At 43.3% G+C, this 23,021-nt stretch overlaps 1 protein-coding gene across 1 annotated transcript in view; it reads right to left on the reverse strand.

Annotated features, from left to right (window-relative positions):
* SPEN (spen family transcriptional repressor) overlaps positions 1-23,021 on the reverse strand; it is a 72,470-nt gene that overhangs the window by 44,279 nt on the left and 5,170 nt on the right. Inside the window, 3 exon segments of the mRNA XM_030019188.2 lie at positions 1,274-1,750; positions 5,108-5,181; positions 5,183-5,429. Of these exon segments, the coding sequence (XP_029875048.1) occupies positions 1,274-1,750; positions 5,108-5,181; positions 5,183-5,429 (798 nt within the window).

The raw sequence follows: 23,021 nt of genomic DNA on the forward strand, positions 1-23,021 counted from the left end.
AACAAGCCTTTAAAGCAGCCTAGAAGTTGTTTCAAATATTCTAAAGGCTGGAGAGCAGGTGGAGAGAGAGGCACCAAGACAGGACCTGGATTTCTAAATCCAGGAGGAGAAAACAGTAATTAAAAGTAAATAAAACTCTGCACGGTTCTTTAGACATCAGGGGGGCGGGGAAATCAGAATAGGAGAAACTAATTTCCTCACTTTCACTTCCGCACACTCTCTTCAGTGTCAGCCCATCTAACCCTCCCAGAAGGTCCAATGTTCAAGCAGGTAAGATTTTATGAGAATAATTACCTTGATTAGAGAGTTACCAGTAGTAAAATTCCATTCATAGTGATAATCGAATGCTGATTATTTATTATACTGATGTACTTATTTACTTAATGAATATTTTCAGTTTTGGAAAAGAACTGGTATGCAAAGGAAACGTTTCCAATTCTGCAAACCCTTCTGAAGAGCAGAGCTCTTCACCAAACAGAGCATAAAAAATTTATGTGTACAATGGCAGCTTCTTGGTTTCCACTCTTAGGGTGAATTTGCTCTTAAAAAGCTAAGCATCTGAGAGGCATTTCAACATGAATTTTCAAATTATTAAAAGAAATCCAGTGATTAGCTCTAGCACTCTTTTTTTCCCCTGTATGTAGTTTATAAAGCCACACAAATATAGAACTATCACTGCTATTACAGAACCAAGGACATGGGTGTATCGCTAGGAAATGCATACTTGGACTTACTGTTTTTTTTAAATTCTTCCAAGTCTACGATTTTTGCTGCGAGGTAACAGGGGAAGAAATGGAAAGGCAACACATCAACCTTTTAAATGTTAGCGGTGACAGGGAATGAGAGGAGACTGAACGATACCACCCATCATTTCCCAAAGTATTTTAAAATGTGTCCTGTAAAAAGTAGTTGACCTTAACATTTGCTTATTCCCTCACTTAAGCAAAGAGTTACCCCATTCTCCAAGCATGCAGGCAGCAGCTGGGGTGTACGTAGCAAGACCTCATGTCCTTACATCCCTGCTTTGACTAGCTAGCGCCTTACAGATGCACCATGGAAAATAATTAACAACAGCAACAGCATTCCCCTCGGATCTATTTCGTGCCAACTTAGCCTTTTTACATTTCACGCCGGTTTACTTCTACATCAATGAATAATGCTTTACTATGAAACACCTTCTATTTTCACAGCTCCTCGCCGTGCCTCGGAAAATGACCCGCAAAACCCATGGGACGGTCGCTTTGGGTCGGGCGAGAACGCCCAGTGACCTTACCTGTCGCTGCTGGTACTGCTGCTGCTGCTGATGGAGTCGCTGCTGGAAGATCTGCTCCTGGATCCGCTACCGCTGGGGGAGCGGGTGGGTCTGGACGCCTGGCTGGCTAGCCTCTGCGGGGACTGGGTCCTGGACTGGGATGAATGTGGCGACCGACTCCTGCTGTGCTGGTAATTCCTCTCTGGCCTTCTGCCTCGTACCTCCCGTGTAATATCATCCCTGTAGATATCCCTGTGTACCACACTGGGCAATGTAAACTGCTCCCGGGCCCTAGGTTCGTAACGGGGGTCGTGAGCATCAAAACGGTTTGGACTTCGACTCCGAGAAGTATAATAGAGCCCGTGTTGTAAAGTCCGCTCTCGAGGATCTCTATAGTAATCCTGATCGTAATGTCTCGTCCGATCAAATCCTCCCGTCCCCCGCTCATGGTGTCCATAGGCACTATGTTCATAAGCACGCTCCCTGTTATCTGAAGCCCTGCATTTAGGAAGGGGGAAAAATACTTCATCAGAAAGGGGCAAGCACAACTAAAAGCATATCATGCAAACATTCACGTCAGCACTGAACTTATTTTTGCGACTGCTTCTCCACTAAACAGCAAAAACCTATCAAGCAAACACTGACAAACTTAAAAACATTTTACTTGACTCCAAAGTTACATTCGTATACAACAAAGCTGAGCAATCATTTTGTTTTAATCACAGTATCAGGCTTTCATGACCAGCATCTTGCCTGCACAGGAAAAAAATACTGCTTTCCAGTGCAGAAACCTCATTTAACTTGTGTTTGGTTTTCTTCTTTTTCTTTTAAATTCAGTAAACAACAAAAACTTCACGTTTGTGGACATCATAATTAACTTCTTTTTTTTCCCCTCCATTTTTGCTAAAGAGCTTCAAAAATTTTTCTGGAATTTTGTAATTACTGGAGCTCTTCTAATTATCCTTCTGCAAAAATGGCATCGCAAATTGGGCTGTAGCCATGAAAGCCTCCGTGCAAAGCATGACCCAGAGGTAAGAAGCTGCTTTCAAAAGGGGTAGCATAGCCCATAGAGAAGACCCAGAAAATTAGGGGTTTTCTTGCTGCTGTTCTAAAGTATTTCATCCTCCTAGAGGGAATTGTGTTTTTATCAGACTGCTACACTTGATTCTTATCAAAGCTGCATACACTAAAAAAACATCTTGATTACTAATGTCAGAATACTTAAAACTGCAAGGGTGCAGGTCCCTAAAAGACACTAAGACCCTACACAAGGAGTACAAATTAAAGTTTTCAGTAGGTGTTTTTGTTTGTTGAGACTGTTCTTGATACTGCAATCACAGAATTTATATCTTCACAAGCACACTACTTTCAAGTAGCTACGGTCCATTTTGTTTCAGTATTTCAAATGTTTTGTATGTCAACTGAGAAAGGCTCTATGTTCTAAGACAGTTAGTGTGATCTCTCAAATAAAGAGATAGTAAAACTGACAGATAAAGTTAAAAGAACATTGCAAATAGTTTAGTAGTCTAATTTAGACAAGTACCAGGATGGTATGTCTGAGTTACGTCCACAAAATGAAAGATCAAGAATGATTTCATTGAAAGTTTAAAAAATACTTGCAAATTCTAAATATGTCAGGGTAGCCAAAGTTAATTTAAAAATTTAATTATCTATCTTATGAAGGACATTTCAATCTTTTTTTTTTAAGCCTTCTCTCTCAGATTCTTCCTTCAGAATCAATTATTAGTCACTTCAATCCCCTGAATCCTAATAACCCAATTCTGCCTTGTGCTTCCTCCTCCTCCTCTCCTGCATCACAAGTCTGTCTTCTATTTAAAATGGCAGAAATACTTCAGGTATCTTTCATAAACTGAAAATGGGATTTGAATCTTTTTCGATTAGCATCTCAGGAAGTTCCTTCCGTTCCTTCTCCAATGAATCACTAGATCCTTAATCCTCTAAATATATTCATCCTCTGTTGTTAAATTATAACTAATTTTCAAGCTTTCTACAGAGCTAGCTTATGTTTTGCCTGCATTTTTTCTCTCAAACTATATATAAGAAACTACCTAACCAGTGCAACAGAAATGTCATTAACTTATATGTCGGCTTGAAATTCACTGTTGCCTTTCTATTTTCATTATCTCTTGCTCGCAACAATGGCATTTTGAAAGATATTTCAGGATCCGGCACGGAAACGTGTCTCTCTCTTTTTCCCCCTTTTGAAGGACCAAGATCAACAATTTTATAAACGATTGCATTTAGCATCCTACAAAGTGTTAATCAGTGAAAGCTGATTTAATGAGGTAAGAGAAAAATCAGTATTTTCTAGAGGGTTACTGCTATATAGCTGACATAAAAGAACAAAGTCCTTATCCATGAAAAGGACACAGAAGACAGACAGAGGAGCTAGCAGAGCTGAAAATCTAATGGCTACAGTGCTTTTTTGATTTATCTATTAGTACTAAGTACTACTGGAGTTAGTGGAAAGAGAGGGTTTGACTTGGGTTAGGAGAGGGGCTAATATACACAGGGCAGGACATACCAACCTTTTCCAAGTGTGGAAACACGACCTATATTCCCAATTAAATCTAGGGAGAGAATTGTGAACATAACTTCCCCAATTTTGGCCCCTCTTACAGGGGTAATCCACCTTCTTAATGGGCAAGGGTGTCAAATGATATTTTAGATGAACCAACAAGGAAAAAAAAAAATCTTAGTGACAAGACAAAAAAAAAAAAAAAAATTCCACTGGAAGGAAGTAGTCCCAGACTGAAACCATAACTCTGAAACCCCCAGACTTCTTTCTTGAGACAGTAGGCACTTAAATAGATCCATTATTTTAATTTCCAGCCCTATGTCTGAATCAAGCAGCTGGTAGAAGATCACCCAATGCACGAGGGCACTCATCACTGCTGGCCAGGAGGCATCCTCTAGCCGCCTTTGTAACCATCCAGCCCAGTCATTTTTCACTGGTGTATCCACAAACTGGTATTAGCACCACGTCCTTAAAACTAAAGTATGTTTAATGTGGAGTAGCAAAGAGCTTTTTAAGAGACTAGATAGTAATCCACTCCCCATGGCTACTGGCGTCTTGACTGTATACCATCCAGTAAATTCAAGGCAGTAGTTCTTATCCCAGCATTAAAAAAAAAACACTATAATTTCCAAAATTTAGTAATGTCCATCATCTCTTTTTGCCAATACCATCAGAAAGAATAATCCCAATAACTTGGAAATGATGTAGATCCAAAATGGAAGCATCACAAGCTGCCTTCGGTCTTCTCCATCCAAGCGTTATTTCCATGGCTAAGTGTTGTCTGTAGAATCCAAGGAGCTGCATCATTAAAGTCTACTAGAAATTTTGTGGTGACAATCCAATTAACATACCAACTGCGTACAGTGAGAACTGAGAACTAGGCATCAAGCTTTCACAGAATTTTAGGTTCTAGTATTCCGAAGATACTCCATAGAGAACTTCACCACATGTTGTAGAGTTAAGATAGCTCCATCTGGCAGCAGGGATACATCCGAGCAAGGTCTTAATATTATCCAAGAAATGGAATCATTACTTATAGAAAAGAGTAACTCCAATATCGATGCTGGCCAAAGGAAATCTTCCATCTTAAAACCACCTTATTTCAAGTGTAGATATCCAACCAGCTGCAGAAAACATCCTCTATGGATCCACAAGGTACCAGCCACTGGGATAGAAATCACTTCCGTTTCCAACCCAAAATAGGAAACACAGATAATTCCCAAAATTTTAAATCCATCTGGGGGCCCTAGATACGAGTTTGTGTTTCTCACCATATCAAATATAAAATACCTGCCTAGAGAAACCTTGGAACTTACCCATCAAGTCTCCGCTCATAACGTCCTTCCCGTGCATGAAGCGATGGTGGGGGGCCGTAAGTGGGCCCCCCCCCCACCTCCTCTGAACCCAGAAACCTCTCTACTACGAGATGCTATGGAAACTGTATCATCCAATCCCCGAGCAGCACTGGGAATGGTTCCTGGTTCATTATAATCCGTCCGTAGGTCTCTATCTCCCATTTTGTTGACAGAGTTGTGTGCCTTCTGCGCACTTTTGATGTCCACAAAATCCACAAACGCTGCCACTCCACCTTCCGACCCCCTCTTAGGGAGTATTTTGACACTTTCAACACGTCCATATCTGGAAGAAAGGCAAAGCAGAGCACATATATTAGTGCTGGTAGAAAAAGACCACGTTTAACAACATTGCTCCTGCAAAATCAACATCAGTTTCACACCGTTTGCCCTTCCCATATGGCAGGAAAATCAACCTCAAACCATGGCAGAGGCTGGAAGACATTTTTTTCAAGAAGAGGGAAAAGCCATTTGTGGAGGGGAAAAAGCCATTTAAACATTCCATCATTACATTTAAAACTCCTCTCGTTTGGTTAGCCTACCATGAGATTGCCCTTTTTGTAATAACAGCAACAGCCTACCATGAGATTGCCCTTTTTGTAATAACAGCAACAGCAGCTGAAGAAATAGAAAGGTATTCACAATTAGAGCAGCCCTTCTCATTTTCAATCTGATGAGCAAGACATAATTAAAACAAAACTGTGTCACAATAAGTAAAAATAAAGACATCCCAACAATTTTCTTAAGAAAAAAATGACCTTGACACAGCAATTCCACTACTCTGATCTATATTTAATCCATTCAGCACTAAAACAAGAGTCTTCGTTCTGATCCTCGTTCCTGATCTCAAACCCATTTATTTACAACAGGCTCGCAGGACACTTTTGAAATGTGGCCGACACAGGCACCCCCGGAGCGGGGTGCTTCTGGGGTTCAACTTTACATCCCCTGCCATGGACCAAGCTGCACAACATGCGTGCTGAGGAAAGCTGATGGGAACGTGACGCCACCCTACTTAATGTATGTTAAGTAATTGCAACACAGGCACTTATGGATGAGTAAATGTCTACGTAAAAAAAAAAAATCAAACATGTTTGTGTCCACAAGAAAACATGATGTAAAAATTTTTTTAAATAACTTGCATCAACGCATAGCAGAAAGGATAAAATGGGAAATATGAACATAGCAACGTTTTAAAACAGCCAAGAACTGCAGGTCGCATTTTGGTTGCTCACTCCTCTCAGCCAAGAGATTTTGAGCAAAACAGGTAAGGGCTTTTTAACTGCAGTTGTTAATCCACAACAAAAAGAGGTAAAGCATATTTTTGAATGCACTGACAAATGGGAAAGGGACACACAAAATAAAAAAACTAATCAAGAAGTCTTTGTAAACTCTATGAAGAATGATTGCAAAAAATTTTCTATTCACAAAGGCAGCACAATGATGAACAGATCTTAAACAAGAAAAGCTGTTTTCAGCTATACACGTAGGAAAAAGCTAATACAACTGCCTGTCTGAGGAGCAAATGCTGTCAGAACCTGCATCTGACTCCGTTTTATGCATGGCTTTCCATACACCTTAAAATTCCATCATTGCTGTTGGATGACTAATCCTCAAATACGATTTGAAAACCTGCCTCACTGACTGCTGGCTTCTCATTCCAACCTGACCTACTACACTTTATACATAATCAGGTTTGGATTTAGATCTCATTTTCTCTCATTTATACTCCACTGAATACAGCGCACTGTCCATTAAGGAATATGCACACAAACAAGAGCATCTTTCAAGTCAAAAAGCGCTTCGTTAGGCATAAAATGGCAACGTCGCATATGGCATGCATTCTTGCATCTAAACTGTCCAAAGCAGAGCTTGCCACCTTTGTACTCATGGGTACAGCACAGTGACGTTAATTCTCGCGAGTTTCCTAACCTGTGATACCAAACTGATGCAGTGGTTATTTTTTATTCTAATTAAAAGCTGCAAGAAGCAAATAATGGCGAATGGTACTGCAGGAAAGACACTTCTGGAAGTCTGCACTCTTCTGAAGCTGGATATGGTTATCTTGCCTCAAAGGCAAGATTTAGAAAGACCAGAAAATATGGTTAATAAAATCTGTGCAAGGAAGAAAATGGCCTAATTGGATGTGGCACATGTAAAGAGAGAAGAAACAGGAAAGGAAGAAGGGGAAAGGAAACCAGGAAAGAGCCTATTTGAAAAAATGTTCATGCCATGAACGAACGCGACAAAAAATATGAAAAATAATTAGGTATCCTAGTTAGCATAACCCTTTAACAACAGTGCCAGTTCTCTACAGACAACAAAGGAAAGAGGTGATAGGACAGAGTGCTCTAACTCTCATACCCATTGAGTTTTTCTTCTAAATAATGTAGCTGCAGAAGTGACTGGTTAGAACATGTACTCTCCTTTTGCTCACTGTTTACACATTCAGTTTCTGGCAACAGGAGCACATACTTTGTCTACGATCTTCAGGGGTGGGGGGAAAAAAACAGTATCTAAGCATTACTCAAAAAAACTAAAATCCCAATTGACCTTCTGACTGCAGTCACCACAGCCTACTTTGTATGAAGTGCTGCCTGCCAGTTACATCAGAAATGGGCTCTGAAAGACTTCCCGCTCACCATCCTGACAATTATTTCCTAATTCTGAAATCGTAACACGTATGTGTTATTGGAACACACGCACAGACAGACCTCAATTATTTTTCTTTCGCTGCAGAAGATCCAGAAATGTGTTAAAATGTTCAAATATTCAAGCTAATGCTGCCCAAAAAGTGCAGAAGATACAGAACATCGACATAATATCCCCGCCATGTACCAACAAATTACCCAGCAAATGCACAACTCTTGCAGATGGAGCTTAATTTTTATATTGGGAAAAGCGTACCTTGGTTGCCATTACTTAAAAAATTATTTAAATTTTTTTTTCTAAATAAGAAATGGATGGGGGAGGCTACTACTGTATTCCACTGCAGCCATGCTCCCTAAATCACCCCAGTCGGAAACGGCGCATTTTAATCCGTCGGTTATCCAGATACATAAATATACGCTGCGCTTTGGTGCCCTGCACCGTATCCTTGACGAGCCCCGAGGATAATCTGTGACAATCGTCTTTGCTGAAAACGAGGGAGGCAGACAGGGGGAGGAGAAAGGGAGCAGAAGTGGGGGGATGAAAGAAAACCGAGGAGAGAGCCCTGAGTATTCAAGGACAGCTGCTGGAAGAGGAAGGTTTGCATTTTCCTTGCCCCAACGTGGTCCTGTGATTACACACATCCTTCGGTCCCCCACCGTGAAGATTAATCTGTCTAGTGATCCGACCCAGCCCCACCCGTTGGCGTCTCTCCGAGCTGCTCCCGTCTTGGCAGATGCTGCTGGGAGGAGGACCGCATCGAGGGGAGAGGAGGGGAGATCTGCAGTGCTGCATCACCAGACGGGTTTACTGCAGCAGAATAATACATTACAAGAAAAAAAAAAAAAAAAAAAAGATGCTTTCTGGAGGGCCAGGCGAAGAGAGGCGGCAATAACGCCGTGTTTCGTTACGCAGATCACAAGGCAAGATGGAGGCGAACACGCTCCAAGGAGCAACCTTTGTCCAGATGCCGAGGGCTGGGAAGAGGGGACAAAAGACAAGGGGAGGCATCGCCACGACCTTTGGTAACATTCGCAGAGCGGCTCCTCTCAACCTTCACCTCGTATCTTTATACCTGTGCGTCAGCCTTTTCCAAGAAGGCTGTGTTTCGCAATCACTGGCAGACCGAACAGAAAACAAAGAGGCGCGTTCGCTCAGCTTGGAATCCGCAAGCCCTAACAAAAACAAGGCTTTTTAGCGCCTCTTCCCGTCTGCAACTCATGCCGATTAATCATTAGCTCCATATTGTAACGAAGGCGGCCGAGGCCATATTTTTTGAGGGGTTTACAGTTCAACCCGAAGCAGAGGAGACGAGGACGTGCGAGAGCTGTTATGTCACTGAGCCCCTCCACCAGCACAGCACAATCGCAGCACCCAGCTGTAAACAGAAATCTAGTGGCCTTTTCAGAAAAAAAAGTTGCTCGATAATCACTGCTCAAAGCCATACTAATCCAGCTTTTCAGACAAAGAAAAGGAATTCATAATTTAAGCATTATCGGTTTATTCACTGTAGATCAAAGCACCTCTATATTCAAACAGCTGAAATGTCTCTGGGCTCTTGGCATGGCTGCTCGGCATGTTTCTCTCGCTCTCCAGCCCTTCCTCCTCCCCAGCTCTTCCTCCCGTACCAGCAGACAGCGCGGCCGCGTTGGGAAACGCAGTCTCTGCCAATGCAAGGCCAGGCTGGTTCCTCCTCCCCTGGGGCGACGTGTCACCCAGACACAGCCAAAGTCATCCCTCACCCTACAACTTTCCCTACACGGGGGGTATCCCCACCCTCAGCACCCTTGCCTTTCCATTTCTAATTAAACATTTCATCTTGGGTGCTTACTCCAAACATTCATTTTTCTGCCCAGTCTCTGTTATTCTCAAGCAAAAGCATTTTAAACAAAGGATGGACTATGACAAAGGCAGCCAGCAAATGTTTAGTAAGCAAATGTTACCATTTAGCCACAATATTTTATAAACTGATTAGGATCTTTATAAAATGATATATACATGATGGGAAAAGGTAGGTCAAAATCAGGGAGATTTGCTTTTTGCATTTAAACTGAACCCCACTTTAAATCACATTACCTCCCTATTTCTCATGTTAAGCTCCCCTCAAGCTTCTGAAGACCTTTTATCCCAACCATTTTCATTACTGCAGAATTCTGCAGGTCAGCTACATCCCAGTGTAAAAAACTTCACCATATTTTTATTCAGAAGCCGGCACAACACTATGCTCCAGATACTTTTAAATGCAAGACACATTGCAAGATCAAAAATAACGCAGGAGTTTTTTATGCTTGTTTCTGCACCGCTCATTAAGAGCATAATTTGACAAGACCTCCTGATACAGCAGGACATCGGAATATTTTGGATTCACTTGGATTCACTTTGACTAAAGCCAGATATCTTTTAGCCATCTGAAAAGCATGGGTGATTTTTTCCATGCCACGCTCAAACTCCTTCCTCCTCCATTATTATATAAACCAGGCAAGCCCCAGCCTGCATTATTCAGTAAAACGCTCGCAGAGCTTGAAGCTTTTCTTGGCCAATCGCATTCCTCTTGCTTTGTTGTTATTTCATAACAAAATAATGTGACCTGAAATAATACTTAACCAGATGTCTGCGCCTCTTCTCCTTATTCATAACTCCAAATGAGTCCAAATACCCCATGCTAGGAGCTACTCTCGTCCTGTATTTCCCTCTGTACAAAGCAGATCTGCTCCAGATAGAGGGAAATGCAAGATGTGCAAATACTAAAGCTGCCATAAAGAAGGTTGCCATCGCCAGCTCCACAGGGGTTTTTAGCCAGGCTGTGGAAGTCTGTTGAACTCCATTAACATCAGTCTCCTGCTATCACGGACATTCATTTCACAGTCTAAGAACTTGGCCCACTGCAACAGCACATGCGTCTACTTCCCACCCATGTAATATGCAAAATAACACGCCAGAAGAGCAGCAAAACCCACTGCACTGCAAGTCTTACCAGCAGCAGCAGGACACCAAGCCATGGTGACAGCTATCCTGAAGAAATCCTGCTCTGAGTTAAGCACCAGCTTCTAGTATCACCAACTCACGCCATGAACCGCACAGTGAGCGTCTCCCTCCCACACCACCAACAAAAGCAGTGTTTAATATTCACCGCTGTAAAAGCTCCAGCAACACAAAGGGACTTGTGTCTTTACACGGGCATTTGTAAAGAATAAGGCACTGTAATTGATCACAACGACGGTGTTAATATAATAAAAAAATATACCATATAATAGTTGTAACATACTTGGCCTAAGAAAATTACATACCACCACGTTCCATGCTTCATATTCATTACAGCCACATACTTTACTTGCCACAAAAACTATTTTCATACTTCTAAATATTTTTAGAAAGGGAATTTCATATCAAGAGTGGTATGAGACAGTATTTCACCACCTTGAGACCTGAGCAGCACACGTCTTTGGGATTACACTCTGCTTCAAGTAATGCAGAGTATCAGTTCAGAATCTGACAATATCATCATGTGCGTAGCATGGAAGGAAGACTTGAGAGCTTACAAATATAGACGAATAAAGGAATCTAAACAAAAAGCACTCAAAAATGCACAGACTGCATTATTGGGTTTGGGTCCTATCATAAATACAGTAACTGATCTATAGCAGACAGCAAAACCAAAGACAGACCAAAAAGAAGCGTGTGCACAGGGCCGGGATGAAAATAATGCAAGTTAATTGAAATGTATCTTGATGGAAACAACAAGCAGAATTCCAGAGTCCTGGAAAACGACACTGAAAATCAACTTCAACAAATGTGGGGAACTGTCACCCTATGAGCCACAATCACTTGTCTCTGTAGGACTGTCACTCAACCCCAGAAAATTTGTCAAACGATATCTCAAATGCTTAACGACAAATATGGCAACGTACACACGGCTGCTGGCCTTCACTAGCAGCTGCGCTTAAGGGAGGTCAAAAGCAGTATTTACTACGAACAACTCAATGCGACGTCTCATCACTGAGGGCCTGATCCAAAGCTGGCTGAAGACAGGCGCCTTCATTCCCAAGGGCACCAGAGCACGCTCTACAAGGGAGCTAGCGCACCAGAACACCCAGGACATCAGAAATCCCTCACATCAATGCACAGGTCTTTCAGTTATATCTTGAAAATTGAAAACTGGCTATTCAGGATTGTGGTGAAAATACTGCAAGTATTTCTCTAATATACATAGACGCACAAGCCCCTTTGAAAAGCCCGACAGCACCATTTTGTAACACTCCTCCAAACACCTGATCTTCCCCCAATTTTCTGAAGAAATAGGTTTAAGTGACAAAACCCACTGGGACGAGGGTACCAGCACAAAGGCTGCCAGCAATGCATGGAGCACTTCCAGCAGCCTCAAGAGGAGATTCAATGTATGGTATTGGCTCTCCTTATCTCCAGCTGCTACACTGCGTTAAACATGGCTAAAAATAAAACCAATTAAATGCCTCTCTAATTCTACCTTTCTCGGCACAAAATCATAGAATCATTCGGGTTGGAAAAGACCTTTGAGTCCAACTGTTAACCTAACACTGCCAAGTCCACCACTAAACCATGTCCCTAAGCACCACATCTACATGCCCCCCCTCCAGGGATGGTGACTCAACAACTTCCCTGGGCAGCCTGTTCCAGTGCTTGACAACCCTTTTGGTGAAGAAATTTTTCCTAATATCCAATGTAAACCTCCCCTGGGGCAACCTGAGGCCACCCCTCTTGTCCTATTGCTTGTTACTTGGGAGTAGAGATCGACACCCACCTCACTACAACCTTCTTTCGGGTAGTTGTAGAGAGCAATAAGGTCTTCCTTCAGCCTCCTTTTCTCCAGGCTAAACAACCCCAGTTACCTCAGCCACAACTCGTAAGACTTGTGCTCTAGACCCTTCACCAGCTTCGTTGCTCTTCTTTGGACACACTCCAGCACCTCAATGTCTTTCTTGTAGTGAGGGGCCCAAAACTGAACACAGTATTTGAGGTGCGGCCTCACCAGTGCCAAGTACAGGGGAACAATCACTGCCCTAGTGCTGCTGGCCACACTAGTTCTGATACAAGCCAGGATGCTGTCGGCCTTCCTGGCCACACGGACAGCTCACACTCAGCCGGCTGTCAACCAACAACCCAAGGTTCTTTTCTGCCAGGCAGCTTTCCAGCCACTCTTCCCCAAGCCTGTAAGCACTGCATGGAGTTGTTGTGACCCAAGTGCAGGACCCAGCACTGAGCCTTGTTGAATCTCACACAATTGGCCTCGGCCCATCAATCCAGCCCATCCAGATCCCTCTGTAGAGCCTTCCTACCCTCGAGCAGATCAACACTCCCGCCCAGCTTGGTGTTGTCTGCGAACTTACTGAAGGTGCACTCGATCCCCTTGACCAGATGACTGATAAAAGATATTAAACAGAACTGGGCCCAATACTGAGCCCTGGGGAACACCACTTGTGACTGGCCACCAACTGGATTTAACTCCATTCACCACCACTCTTTGGGCTCAGTCATGCAGCCAATTTTTTTACCCAACAAAGAGTACACCTGTCCGAGCCATAAGCAGCCAGTTTCTCCAGGAGAATACTGTGGGAAATGGTGTCAAAGGCTTTACTAAAGTCTAGGTAGACAACATCCACAGCCTTTCCCTCATCCACTAAGCAGGTCACCTTGTCATAGGAGATCAGGTTAGTCAAGCAGGACCTGCCTTTCATAAACCCATGCTGACTAGGCCTGATCACCTAGTTGTCCTGTAAGTGCCATGTGATGGCACTCAAGATGATCTGCTCCATAACCTTCCCCAGCACCAAGGTCAGACTGACAGGCCTGTAGCTCCCCGGATCTTCCTTCCAGCCCTTCTTGTAGATGGGTGTCACATCTGCTAACCTCCAGTCAACTGGGACCTCCCCAGTTAGCCAGGACTGCTGATAAATGATGGAAAGCGGCTTGGTGAGCACTTCCACCAGCTCCCTCAGTACCCTTGGGCAGATCCTATCTGGCCCCACAGGCTGGTGTATGTCTAAGTGGTGTAGCAGGTCGCTAACCATTTCCCCTTGGATTACGGGGGCTTCATTCTGCTCCCCGTCTTCCAGCTCAGAGGGCTGGGTACCCCAAGAACAACTGATCTTACTATTAAAGACTGAGGCAAAGAAGGCATTAAGTACCTCAGCTTTTCCTCAGCCTTTGTCACTATGTTTCCCCCCTGCATCCAATAAAGGATGGAGAGTCTCCTTAGCCCTCCTTTTGTTGCTGATGTATTTATAGAAACATTTTTCATTGTCTTTTATGGCAGTAGCCAAATTAAGTTCTAGTTGGGCTTTGGCCCTTCTAATTTTCTCCCTGCATAACCTCACAACATCCCTGTAGTCCTCCTGAGTTGCCTGCCCCTTCTTCCAAAGGTCATAAACTCTCTTTTTTCCCCCAAGTTCCACCCAAAGCTCTCTGTTTAGCCAGGCCGGTGGTCTTCCCCCACAGCCCATCTTTTGGCGCCAGGGGAATGCCTGCTCCTGCGCCTTGAATATTTCCTTCTTGAACAACGTCCAGCCTTCCTGGACTCCTTTGCCCTTCAGGACTGCCTCTCAAGGGACTCTGTCAACCACGCCCCTAAACAGGCCAAAGGCTGACCTCTGGAAATCCAAGGTGGCAGTCTGACCCCCCTCCTTACTTCTCCAAGAATCGAAAACTCTGTCATTTTGTGATTGCTACGCCCAAGATGGCCTCCAACCATCACATCACCCACAAGTCCTTCTCTGTTCGCAAACAAGAGGTCCAGCAGGACCCCTTCCCTAGTTGGCTCGCTTACCAGCTGTGTCAGGAAGGTCTCTTCCACACACTCCACAAACCTCCTGGACTGTTTCCTCTGCTGTATTGTATTTCCAGCAGACATCTGGTAAGCTGAAGTTCCCCATCAGAACAAGGGCTAGTGATTATGAGATCTCTCCCAGCGGCTTATAGAATATTTTGTCTGCCTCTTCGTCCTGGTTGGGTGGTCTATAACAGACTCTCACCATGATATCTGCCTTGATATCCTTCCCCCTGATTCTTACCCATAAACACTCAACCCTATTGTCACCATCATTAAGCTCTAGACAATCAAAACACTCCCTAACATACAGGGCTACCCCACTGCCTCTCCTTCCTTGCCTAATCCCTCCTAAAGAGTTTATAGCCATCCATTGTAGCACTCCAGTTGTGCAAGTCATCCCACCATGTTTCCATGATGGCAACTACATCACAGTTTTCCTGCTGCACAATGGCTTCCAGCTCCTCCTGTCTGTTGCCCATACTGTGGGCATTGGTGTAGACAAACTGCTGTAGATAAATTGCTGTTTCTGTAACGATAAGCCATCGTGAGCAGCCAGGGATGCTGGATGATCATGAGTAGGAAAGCTCATCAGTGAGCAATAAATCCACACAATGTAAGGCTTTGAAAACCTTTACCTTCCCAAAGCCAGGCAAAATAAAAGCTCCTCATATCACAACGAGTGCTGGTTTTCAAGCCATACCGAGAACAGACCTTGTGACAGCAATGATTCAGAAACATGCCCTAATTACTGAGCTCCCATAATTTTCTAGATTGCAATCTGAGATGCTTTAAAACCTGTTTAGAGAGATCTCTATTGGCTCTGCAACCTTTGGGGGGAGAAAATCAATGATCTTCAGGGCATTCTCTGCAGCCCTCCTCTTAGCAATACACATCTTCAGGGAAACCTCAAAATTCAGCAGCAGAAACCATCAACCAGGTTACAGAGCTCAGTCAGACTGCTTACATGACTGGCGTGAGTCCTCAACACGATGTTCCTAACTCTCCCCTCCTGCCCCACTGCCCAAATTACTCAAACCCAAACCAATCTTAGCCTTTGCAGCTCCCTTTAGCCCTCAACAGCACTCAACAGGAAATCTCCCAACTCCGACTACAAATGGGGGTTTTGTTAATGAGATACAGCACGTGTTACTGCCATGCACTGAAAACAGCTAGGGCTTTGTCTACACTCGTAATCCCTCCCTAAGAGATGACAAAGTAGGAAATTAAAAAGCTAGCATAGGCACATTCACTGATACTTCTGATGCCTCTGTTATTTAAGAGCAACATGCTTGACATATCAGATAGTCCAGTAGATAACTCTGTGCTGAAATAAGCGCTCGCTTCTTGCTTTACAGCTCAGCTAAATGCTCCATTTTAAGACACAAAGTAAGAGTGATTCCCGATTAAGACATTTTATTTATATCTTTATTGCAAAGTCACCGTTTGAATACTGCTGAGGTATTAATATACGAATGAAATTATTATGTACCACCAGAGAGGGAAGAAACAGAATATTTAAAACCGTTTATTCATGGTTGCTACTGTCAGTAGCAACTACTTCCAACAGTCAACACAGCAGGAAATTCTTCTGCAACCCCCATGACAAAAAATTTTGCCACAGATAAGCTGTTCTAGTGCATACGCATCAGGTGAAACTTGAATATAGATACACCCATTCCTTGAGATATAGATTGGTTCCACTGCAACACCCCCACAACATGAAATAGCGTTCAAAAGGAGTCCTAGCAACATTTCAACCTGGCGAAGATGACAGAAGGGGAGATGAACCCATGCTCTGGGCACTGGGATTACATGAAGCTGTAAAAATAAAAAAAAAGCCTCAGCTTGTCCTCAGCAACATCTAGCTGGGCTGTATTTAATATCCTCGCCCAAGTCAGCAGTTCCGCTGCCTGCAACGTCAGGCGAACCCAGCATTGCATCAGACCGTCCGCAGGCTGCAGTCAGAAGGCAAATCTTGACCGAACTGTAATGAAGGGCTTAACACAAAATTACCAAGTTAAAGCTGCCTAAATGTAGCTGAACGATACAAGTTCCTCATTTGCACAGCCACCTCAGCCAGCAAGAAAAGAGGCAGAAGCTCTGTTATTAAGAAACTTTTCCTAGTTGTCACTTCTGTGCAATTAAGGAAAAGCATGCAAGCATCCATAGCAGGGCTTATTGGTATATACATTATTAAAAAAAAAAAAGAAATCAAAGTGGCTTTGTGAGCAGAAATAATGAAGACTCATTTCTTATGGATGCACGTCTTGAGGTCGAATTCTCCAGCGTCCAATAACTTCCAGTTCCCACTGCAGCTTTTCCCACGGTCAGGAACACCTCTCTCCCATGTGGATTCTTTAATGTCTAATAAGGGTTGCACTCTCGCTGCAGCTCTTCTCTCCATGGGGCCACTAATCAGGTCTCTCTCCTCTATTAAAACCGCTTGTTTTCATGAAACTCAAAGGAACATTGTATCTCTGAGACTGCAAGTACCCCCTTACTGAAACTGGCTAATGGGTTCAAAATTGATTAGGGAAGATATACATGCATGGCAAGATCACATCAATCTTGCTCTCCAAGCAGATGAGAATAAACATGACTATTTGTTGAAGCCTGAAAAGATTCGAAAAAATTGGTAGAAACTCTGCATGTTCAGCTGTGTTGTATCAAGTATGATGCGCTGTGATTCTTTATCCTCCAACCTACACAGATGCGCGGTATCACGTTCCTACATGCTAGACACAGAGCTGCTGAATTCCATCTCCAGGGCATTTTTTCTTCCAGCTTAAAGCACAATCTGCAGGTTTGCTTCAAAAATACTGGTGGCGATAGGCTACATTAAATGCTTTCTGCGCAGGAATTGCTCAACCCTGTTCTTTTGTGTGACCGATTTTAGGATTTGTTTGGATTTGATTTTGAGAATGCACTGCATCACAACTGTAGGGGAATCTCTTGATTAATCAAGTTTTTCATTCTTACATGAAAGGGTAACTCCCCATCTCAGTTTTGCTTCTCCAAGCCCTGCTTTGCATGTATTCGGCAGCAGATGGAGGAAAATGCAGAGTCATAACATTATGGTCTCCCTGCCATGCTGCAGAGTACTTTAAGTATGTATGATCTTAAGGCTTCGTAAGTCTTGGTGCTCACTGGTTCATACTTCTCCAGTCAAAACAAACTTCATAACCTCTTCTCCAAGGTCTTCTATGTTTTCCAGAAAATGCTATTTCAGAAGAAAATAAAGTTTATCTGTCCACAGTCTCTTAGACCACCCCAAGTGACAGCATTGCTCTTCCCCCTTGAATCACAACTCGGTTTGAATGAGTGACCGGCTTCAATTCAGCCAATAGGTTCAACAACTTGAAATTAATTTCCAATACAAAGCAGCCATGGATCCAAGGGCTCAGTCAAGCCGCCAACCCCAAAAGCTCACCTACTCCTAAAAGGTTCCAATCTTGAAAACAGGGAGGAAAAAAGTCCCATCACCTTGAAAAAGAAGTCAGTTCCCAGCCAGTCCAGCCTCCTGCACAAAGCCCTGTATTTAAGCTGGCCACTCCCGTACTGCCACACCAGCCAGTCACCCAAATACAGATGTGCAAATGTTATTGCGTTGGTTCGTGACTCACCGCTACCATCACCTTGGAGAAAGTGCTTGTTCCTGTGACTAAACCAACTGGCAGCACAATACTCAGCATAAGCCAGGTGTCAGCCCAAGGAAACCATATTCCCTGCTGACAAGCGCCCGGTAAGAGCCAGGCACACACTCAGGTGTTTTGTCTGCAGTGACTACCTGCGCTCCAGGCACTTTCTTCATAGGCGAGAGCTTAAAACTTTCCACAACTGAGCTCCTTAGCCAGCCAGATTTTAATAGCTTTTCTTTTGATGCAACTCAAAGTCAAGGTTTTGCAAAGCCAAGCTGAAAACAGGCTAGCTTGAATTTCATCGCAATTACAGGTGAGGTTTCTCACCTCGGTTGTACGAGCTCACCTATAAGAGGCTTCATCATACCAAAGAATTCAGCAGACCCTTATCTCGCGGTATATGTGTGCTACCAGACTAACATGGCTCCTCCTGCAGTCTAAGGATACAGCCAGATACACTGTACCATCTGCAACACAACCGGGTACATCACCATAACCACCAAGAAAGCTGCTTCCTAATTTTACGCCGTTTCGGTGATCAACTTCACCTTTAAATTCTTGTTTTCAAAAATTAGTCTGACACAAGCTAGGCAAGAGCATGAATTGCCAGCACAACCAAGGGACTGTAATCTCTGAATGGATGTAGAGGAAGAGGTGCTTCCTGAGCTCAGCTGCTGCCAAAAATCAGCATATCTCACTGTACCCACAACCAGCATATCATCTACAACATCAGTGTTGAAGCCATTTTTATTTTTTATGACGTGGCAAAGCTTCTCTGCCACTAATACTTCCAACAAGTTGGTTTAGAGTTAAGAAAAAGACCAAAAGTTTATTTAGACTTTGATTACAATGAGGTTACTGTGCCGATCCTTAGCTGTCTAGATGTGTGTTTAGCTGGCTTTCCAAAAGCAGTGTCTTCACACATACAAGCACAGATCCCCTGGAATTAAATCAGATGTTGATTACACATACAAGGGAGATACTTATCCATCCTGAGCTTTTATTCTCCTCACAGTTAGGTTGTTAATGAGGCCGGAAGACTTTTTTCCTCCAAAGACGACTACATTAAACATACAACTTGGCAATTTATTTTTCTTATTTTGCCCTATTAACCATTACAGGTCACCCACAGCTGCCACAGAGAGCCTAAATAGGGAACATTTAAATAAGCCTCTATGCACTTTTTGGCAGCCGTCACTATTAATGAGGACAGGAGGTATTCACACCAGTGGCAAGAGCAGATGGACCACAGCTCGGTGCTTTGTGCCGCGCGGAAGCGGCGAGCATCTCACCAAAGACGCGTACACCGCAGTTGGGGAAGTCTGCAACGGGCACATTAAGTTCCTCTCAATGAACCCCATGGACAGAAAACACAATGTCATGGTTTAACCCCGGCCAGCAACTAAGCACCACGCAGCCGCTCGCTCACTTCCCCCCCCACCCAGTGGGATGGGGGAGAAAATCAGGAAAAGAAGTAAAACTCGTGGGTTGAGATAAGAAAGGTTTAATAGAACAGAAAAGAAGAAACTAGTAATGGTAATAACAACACTAATAAAATGACAACAGTAATAATAAAAGGATTGGAATATACAAATGATGCACAGTGCAATTGCTCACCACCCGCTGATCGATGCCCAGTTAGTCCCCAAGCGGTGATCCCCCACCCCCACTCCCCCCAGTTTATATACCAGATGTGATGTCAGATGGTATGGAATACCCAGTTGACCACTTTGGGTCAGCTGTCCTGGCTGTGTTCCCTCCCAACTTCTTGTGCCCCTCCAGCCTTCTTGCTGGCTGGGCATGAGAAGCTGAAAAATCCTTGACTTTAGACTAAACACTACTTAGCAACAACTGAAAACATCAGTGTTATCAACATTCTTCTCATACCTAGCTCAAAAACATAGCACTGTACCAGCTGCTAGGAAGACAATTAACTCTATCCCAGCTGAAACCAGGACACACAACCAGCTCACTTTTGTACCTGGAGAAAAACTGAAGGCAATTCACCACTTGCTTAAAAAAAAAAATTACAATCTGGCAATAGTCTTTTTATTGAGCTAAAAGATCATTTCAAACCCAGCTTTGATTGAGCACCTGACCACCTTCATGACAAGAACTTGCTTTGAAGCCAGCTCTGATATCCTACCACATCAGGGGATATAACAAAACACATGCAATCTCTTCTATTTGGACAGAGGGATATTCAAGAGGAACGCACACCCAAGTTAGCACTGTCTCCATCTATAGGAAGAGCCATCGGTATCCACAGACAGCGGTGCAGATCATCTATTCACACTCCTTCCAGAGATGTTTGGACTTATCTGGCTTTTCAGTGTCAAGATGAGAGCACGTTCAGGGTATTTTGATCAGACTTGGAAGCTCACGCTTCAGATCTAAGTGTGCTTAAAAAAAGAAGTGCTTTCAATTTTAAGTTGCTAAGCTTAATTAAAAAGAGGAAGAGAAAGGAAGCAGAAAAAAAAAAAAAAAGGTCCCTTTTGTTCTTAAAAGATGCCCTAGTCTTTAAACAGAAAGTGGTCATTAAGACAGACTGCTGCTCTTCTCCCACGATTAGTTTGTCTGAGCGGAAAATTGATGTTCCTTTCACATCCGAATTCTGCTGCATTCTCACCCAAGTCACCATGAACATTTGGACCTCAGACAAGGCATGAATATACAAATTATAGTACAGAGCCAGCCACATGCAATGCTACAGCACACGCTTCCAAAAAATCCGCCCTGAGAAGGATGTTGTTTCAACTGAATTCAGAGACACAGCCTTCATCTTCAATCTATCCTGCTAACAGATCAGATTGCAGCAGGCCCTGGAATATATCCTGGTGTATTTATGAAAAGTCTGTAACAGTGTTTATTCTTTTACTAAAGGATGTTATCTTCACACTGCAGGATTTTACAGATTGCACCGGACGATTACAGAGTGTTAGTAGGTTAAACAATAATGATGGAAATGCAGAAACCAAAGCAGTTGCTGTGTTCTATTCATCGTACAGAAGCCTTGATCACATCTTAATATATTACTGCAGAACAGCATTTGAGACGTTTTTTCAGAACTGAGGAGACCAGAGCTGCCATTAGTCACCAGGCAGACAGAAAGATGAAACCTCCTGCGTTACCCCCACTTGTACGATCACCAGGTGGGAAACACTACTGACTTGTTAGCTTGGGCAAAGCAAAAAAGCAGCTTTTGTCTGATTTTCATTAACTGTTCAAGTAGTCTTCAGAACACTACAAAGACTCATGCAAAGGTAAGCCACGAGGCTGGTTGTACGCTGTGAATTTCCATCTTCAGGCTCATATTCCTCCCACGAGATTTCTAAATTGGCATGCCGAAGATGCAGCTAAACTCAAAATCTTATTATGGAGAGTAATCATATTTTCTAGTTTATTCCTCAGTTCATTGTTTAGGAATGTTTGCCCTTGCAGTCTTTGGTTTCAGGGCATTCTCAGACCTCAGCAAGTTCACTGAACTTAATAAAAAACACAAGCAAAATATCTCACAAGTGCTTATTTTTGGTAGCTATCAAAACCAGAACATATCCGCCCCACTAGCAGCTTAACAACTTACACCCTAGTTGTCAGCAACTCTCACAAAACCTTCAGTAGTCTAAAACCAGCCGAGAGGGGTGACCCTCAGTTTTACCCCTTCCCAAACATCTTCAGAAGACTTTGTTTTGATATTCATTATTTCTCAGGTGCGTCGTCATGTGTAGAAGGCATCTCCTCCTCTTCTTCACAAGCTGACAACAGTGTGAAACCACCACAACAGCAAGACAGCCTGCAGTTGCAACACATCAGCTCAGGAAAACAAAACTCCCAAGGAGCCCCACGTTCATCCTGACTCACCGACTTGTCCAAAATCTGCAACCTGCCCTCTACTCATTTGGATATTTACTTCCTTTTTTATGAAAAGCCAGCTAGCGCCTCTTTGCCCTTAGTGAAGACAAGGACCTAATTTTGGACACACCTTAAGACGGCAGTAAGGTCATTTGCTGGAGAACTTGGCATGACTTTCTGTCCTATGAAAAGCAAGGAGGAAAAAAAAACAGTCAACAAGGCTATCACAAAACAAATTTAAGACTTTTTTCATCCCCTGTTCTAACTTGATGAATGGATTTAATACCTCTGTAAGCCTCGCAAGGACTGGTAAGTTCTCAACAGGCGAGTCTGCTTTCTTGCAGTCTGCAAGAAAGGCCTCTAGGATTACTCTAAATTCCTTTGGTCCAATGATAAAGTAAGGACAAGAAATACCAAAAGCCAACGTCATTTTGGAACAGCTCAGCAACAACAGAAGCTGCTCTCATCAAATGACAAATAAACACAGCCAGGACCTCTGAAGAAACTTCAGAGAAGAAACAGTGCCAGAAAGGCTCAGCAGATGACAGAATTTTGTAACCAAGTGACATCAACTTATCTTTCTAACACAGCTCTGTGTATAAAAACACTTAATAGAAGCTTGGTCCAAATCTACGCTCTTCGCAGCTTTTCATTAAGTTTCTTTGAAATAATTATATAGGCATTTCCTCGTCCAGCGTGGCGTCAACAAGCTGCCACCTCAAGTGCACGCAAAGAGCCGGAACAGCCGGAGGATTCATGAATCTTAAACTGTTGAGGAGCTGTCCTCCCCATGACTCAGTCTTGGGGAAGAAGTAGGTGGCTGCAGACAAACATTGCTCGGTAACACCCCCGGTACACCGCAGAGGTGATGCCTGTGCTGCTTTACGGTGCTCAGTTAATCAGTATTAGGAATAGAATTATTAAAGGAGATCTAGTG

Source organism: Aquila chrysaetos, chromosome 6, assembly GCF_900496995.4.
Source record: "Aquila chrysaetos chrysaetos chromosome 6, bAquChr1.4, whole genome shotgun sequence".
In the NCBI taxonomy this organism is placed as follows: Eukaryota; Metazoa; Chordata; class Aves; order Accipitriformes; family Accipitridae; genus Aquila; species Aquila chrysaetos.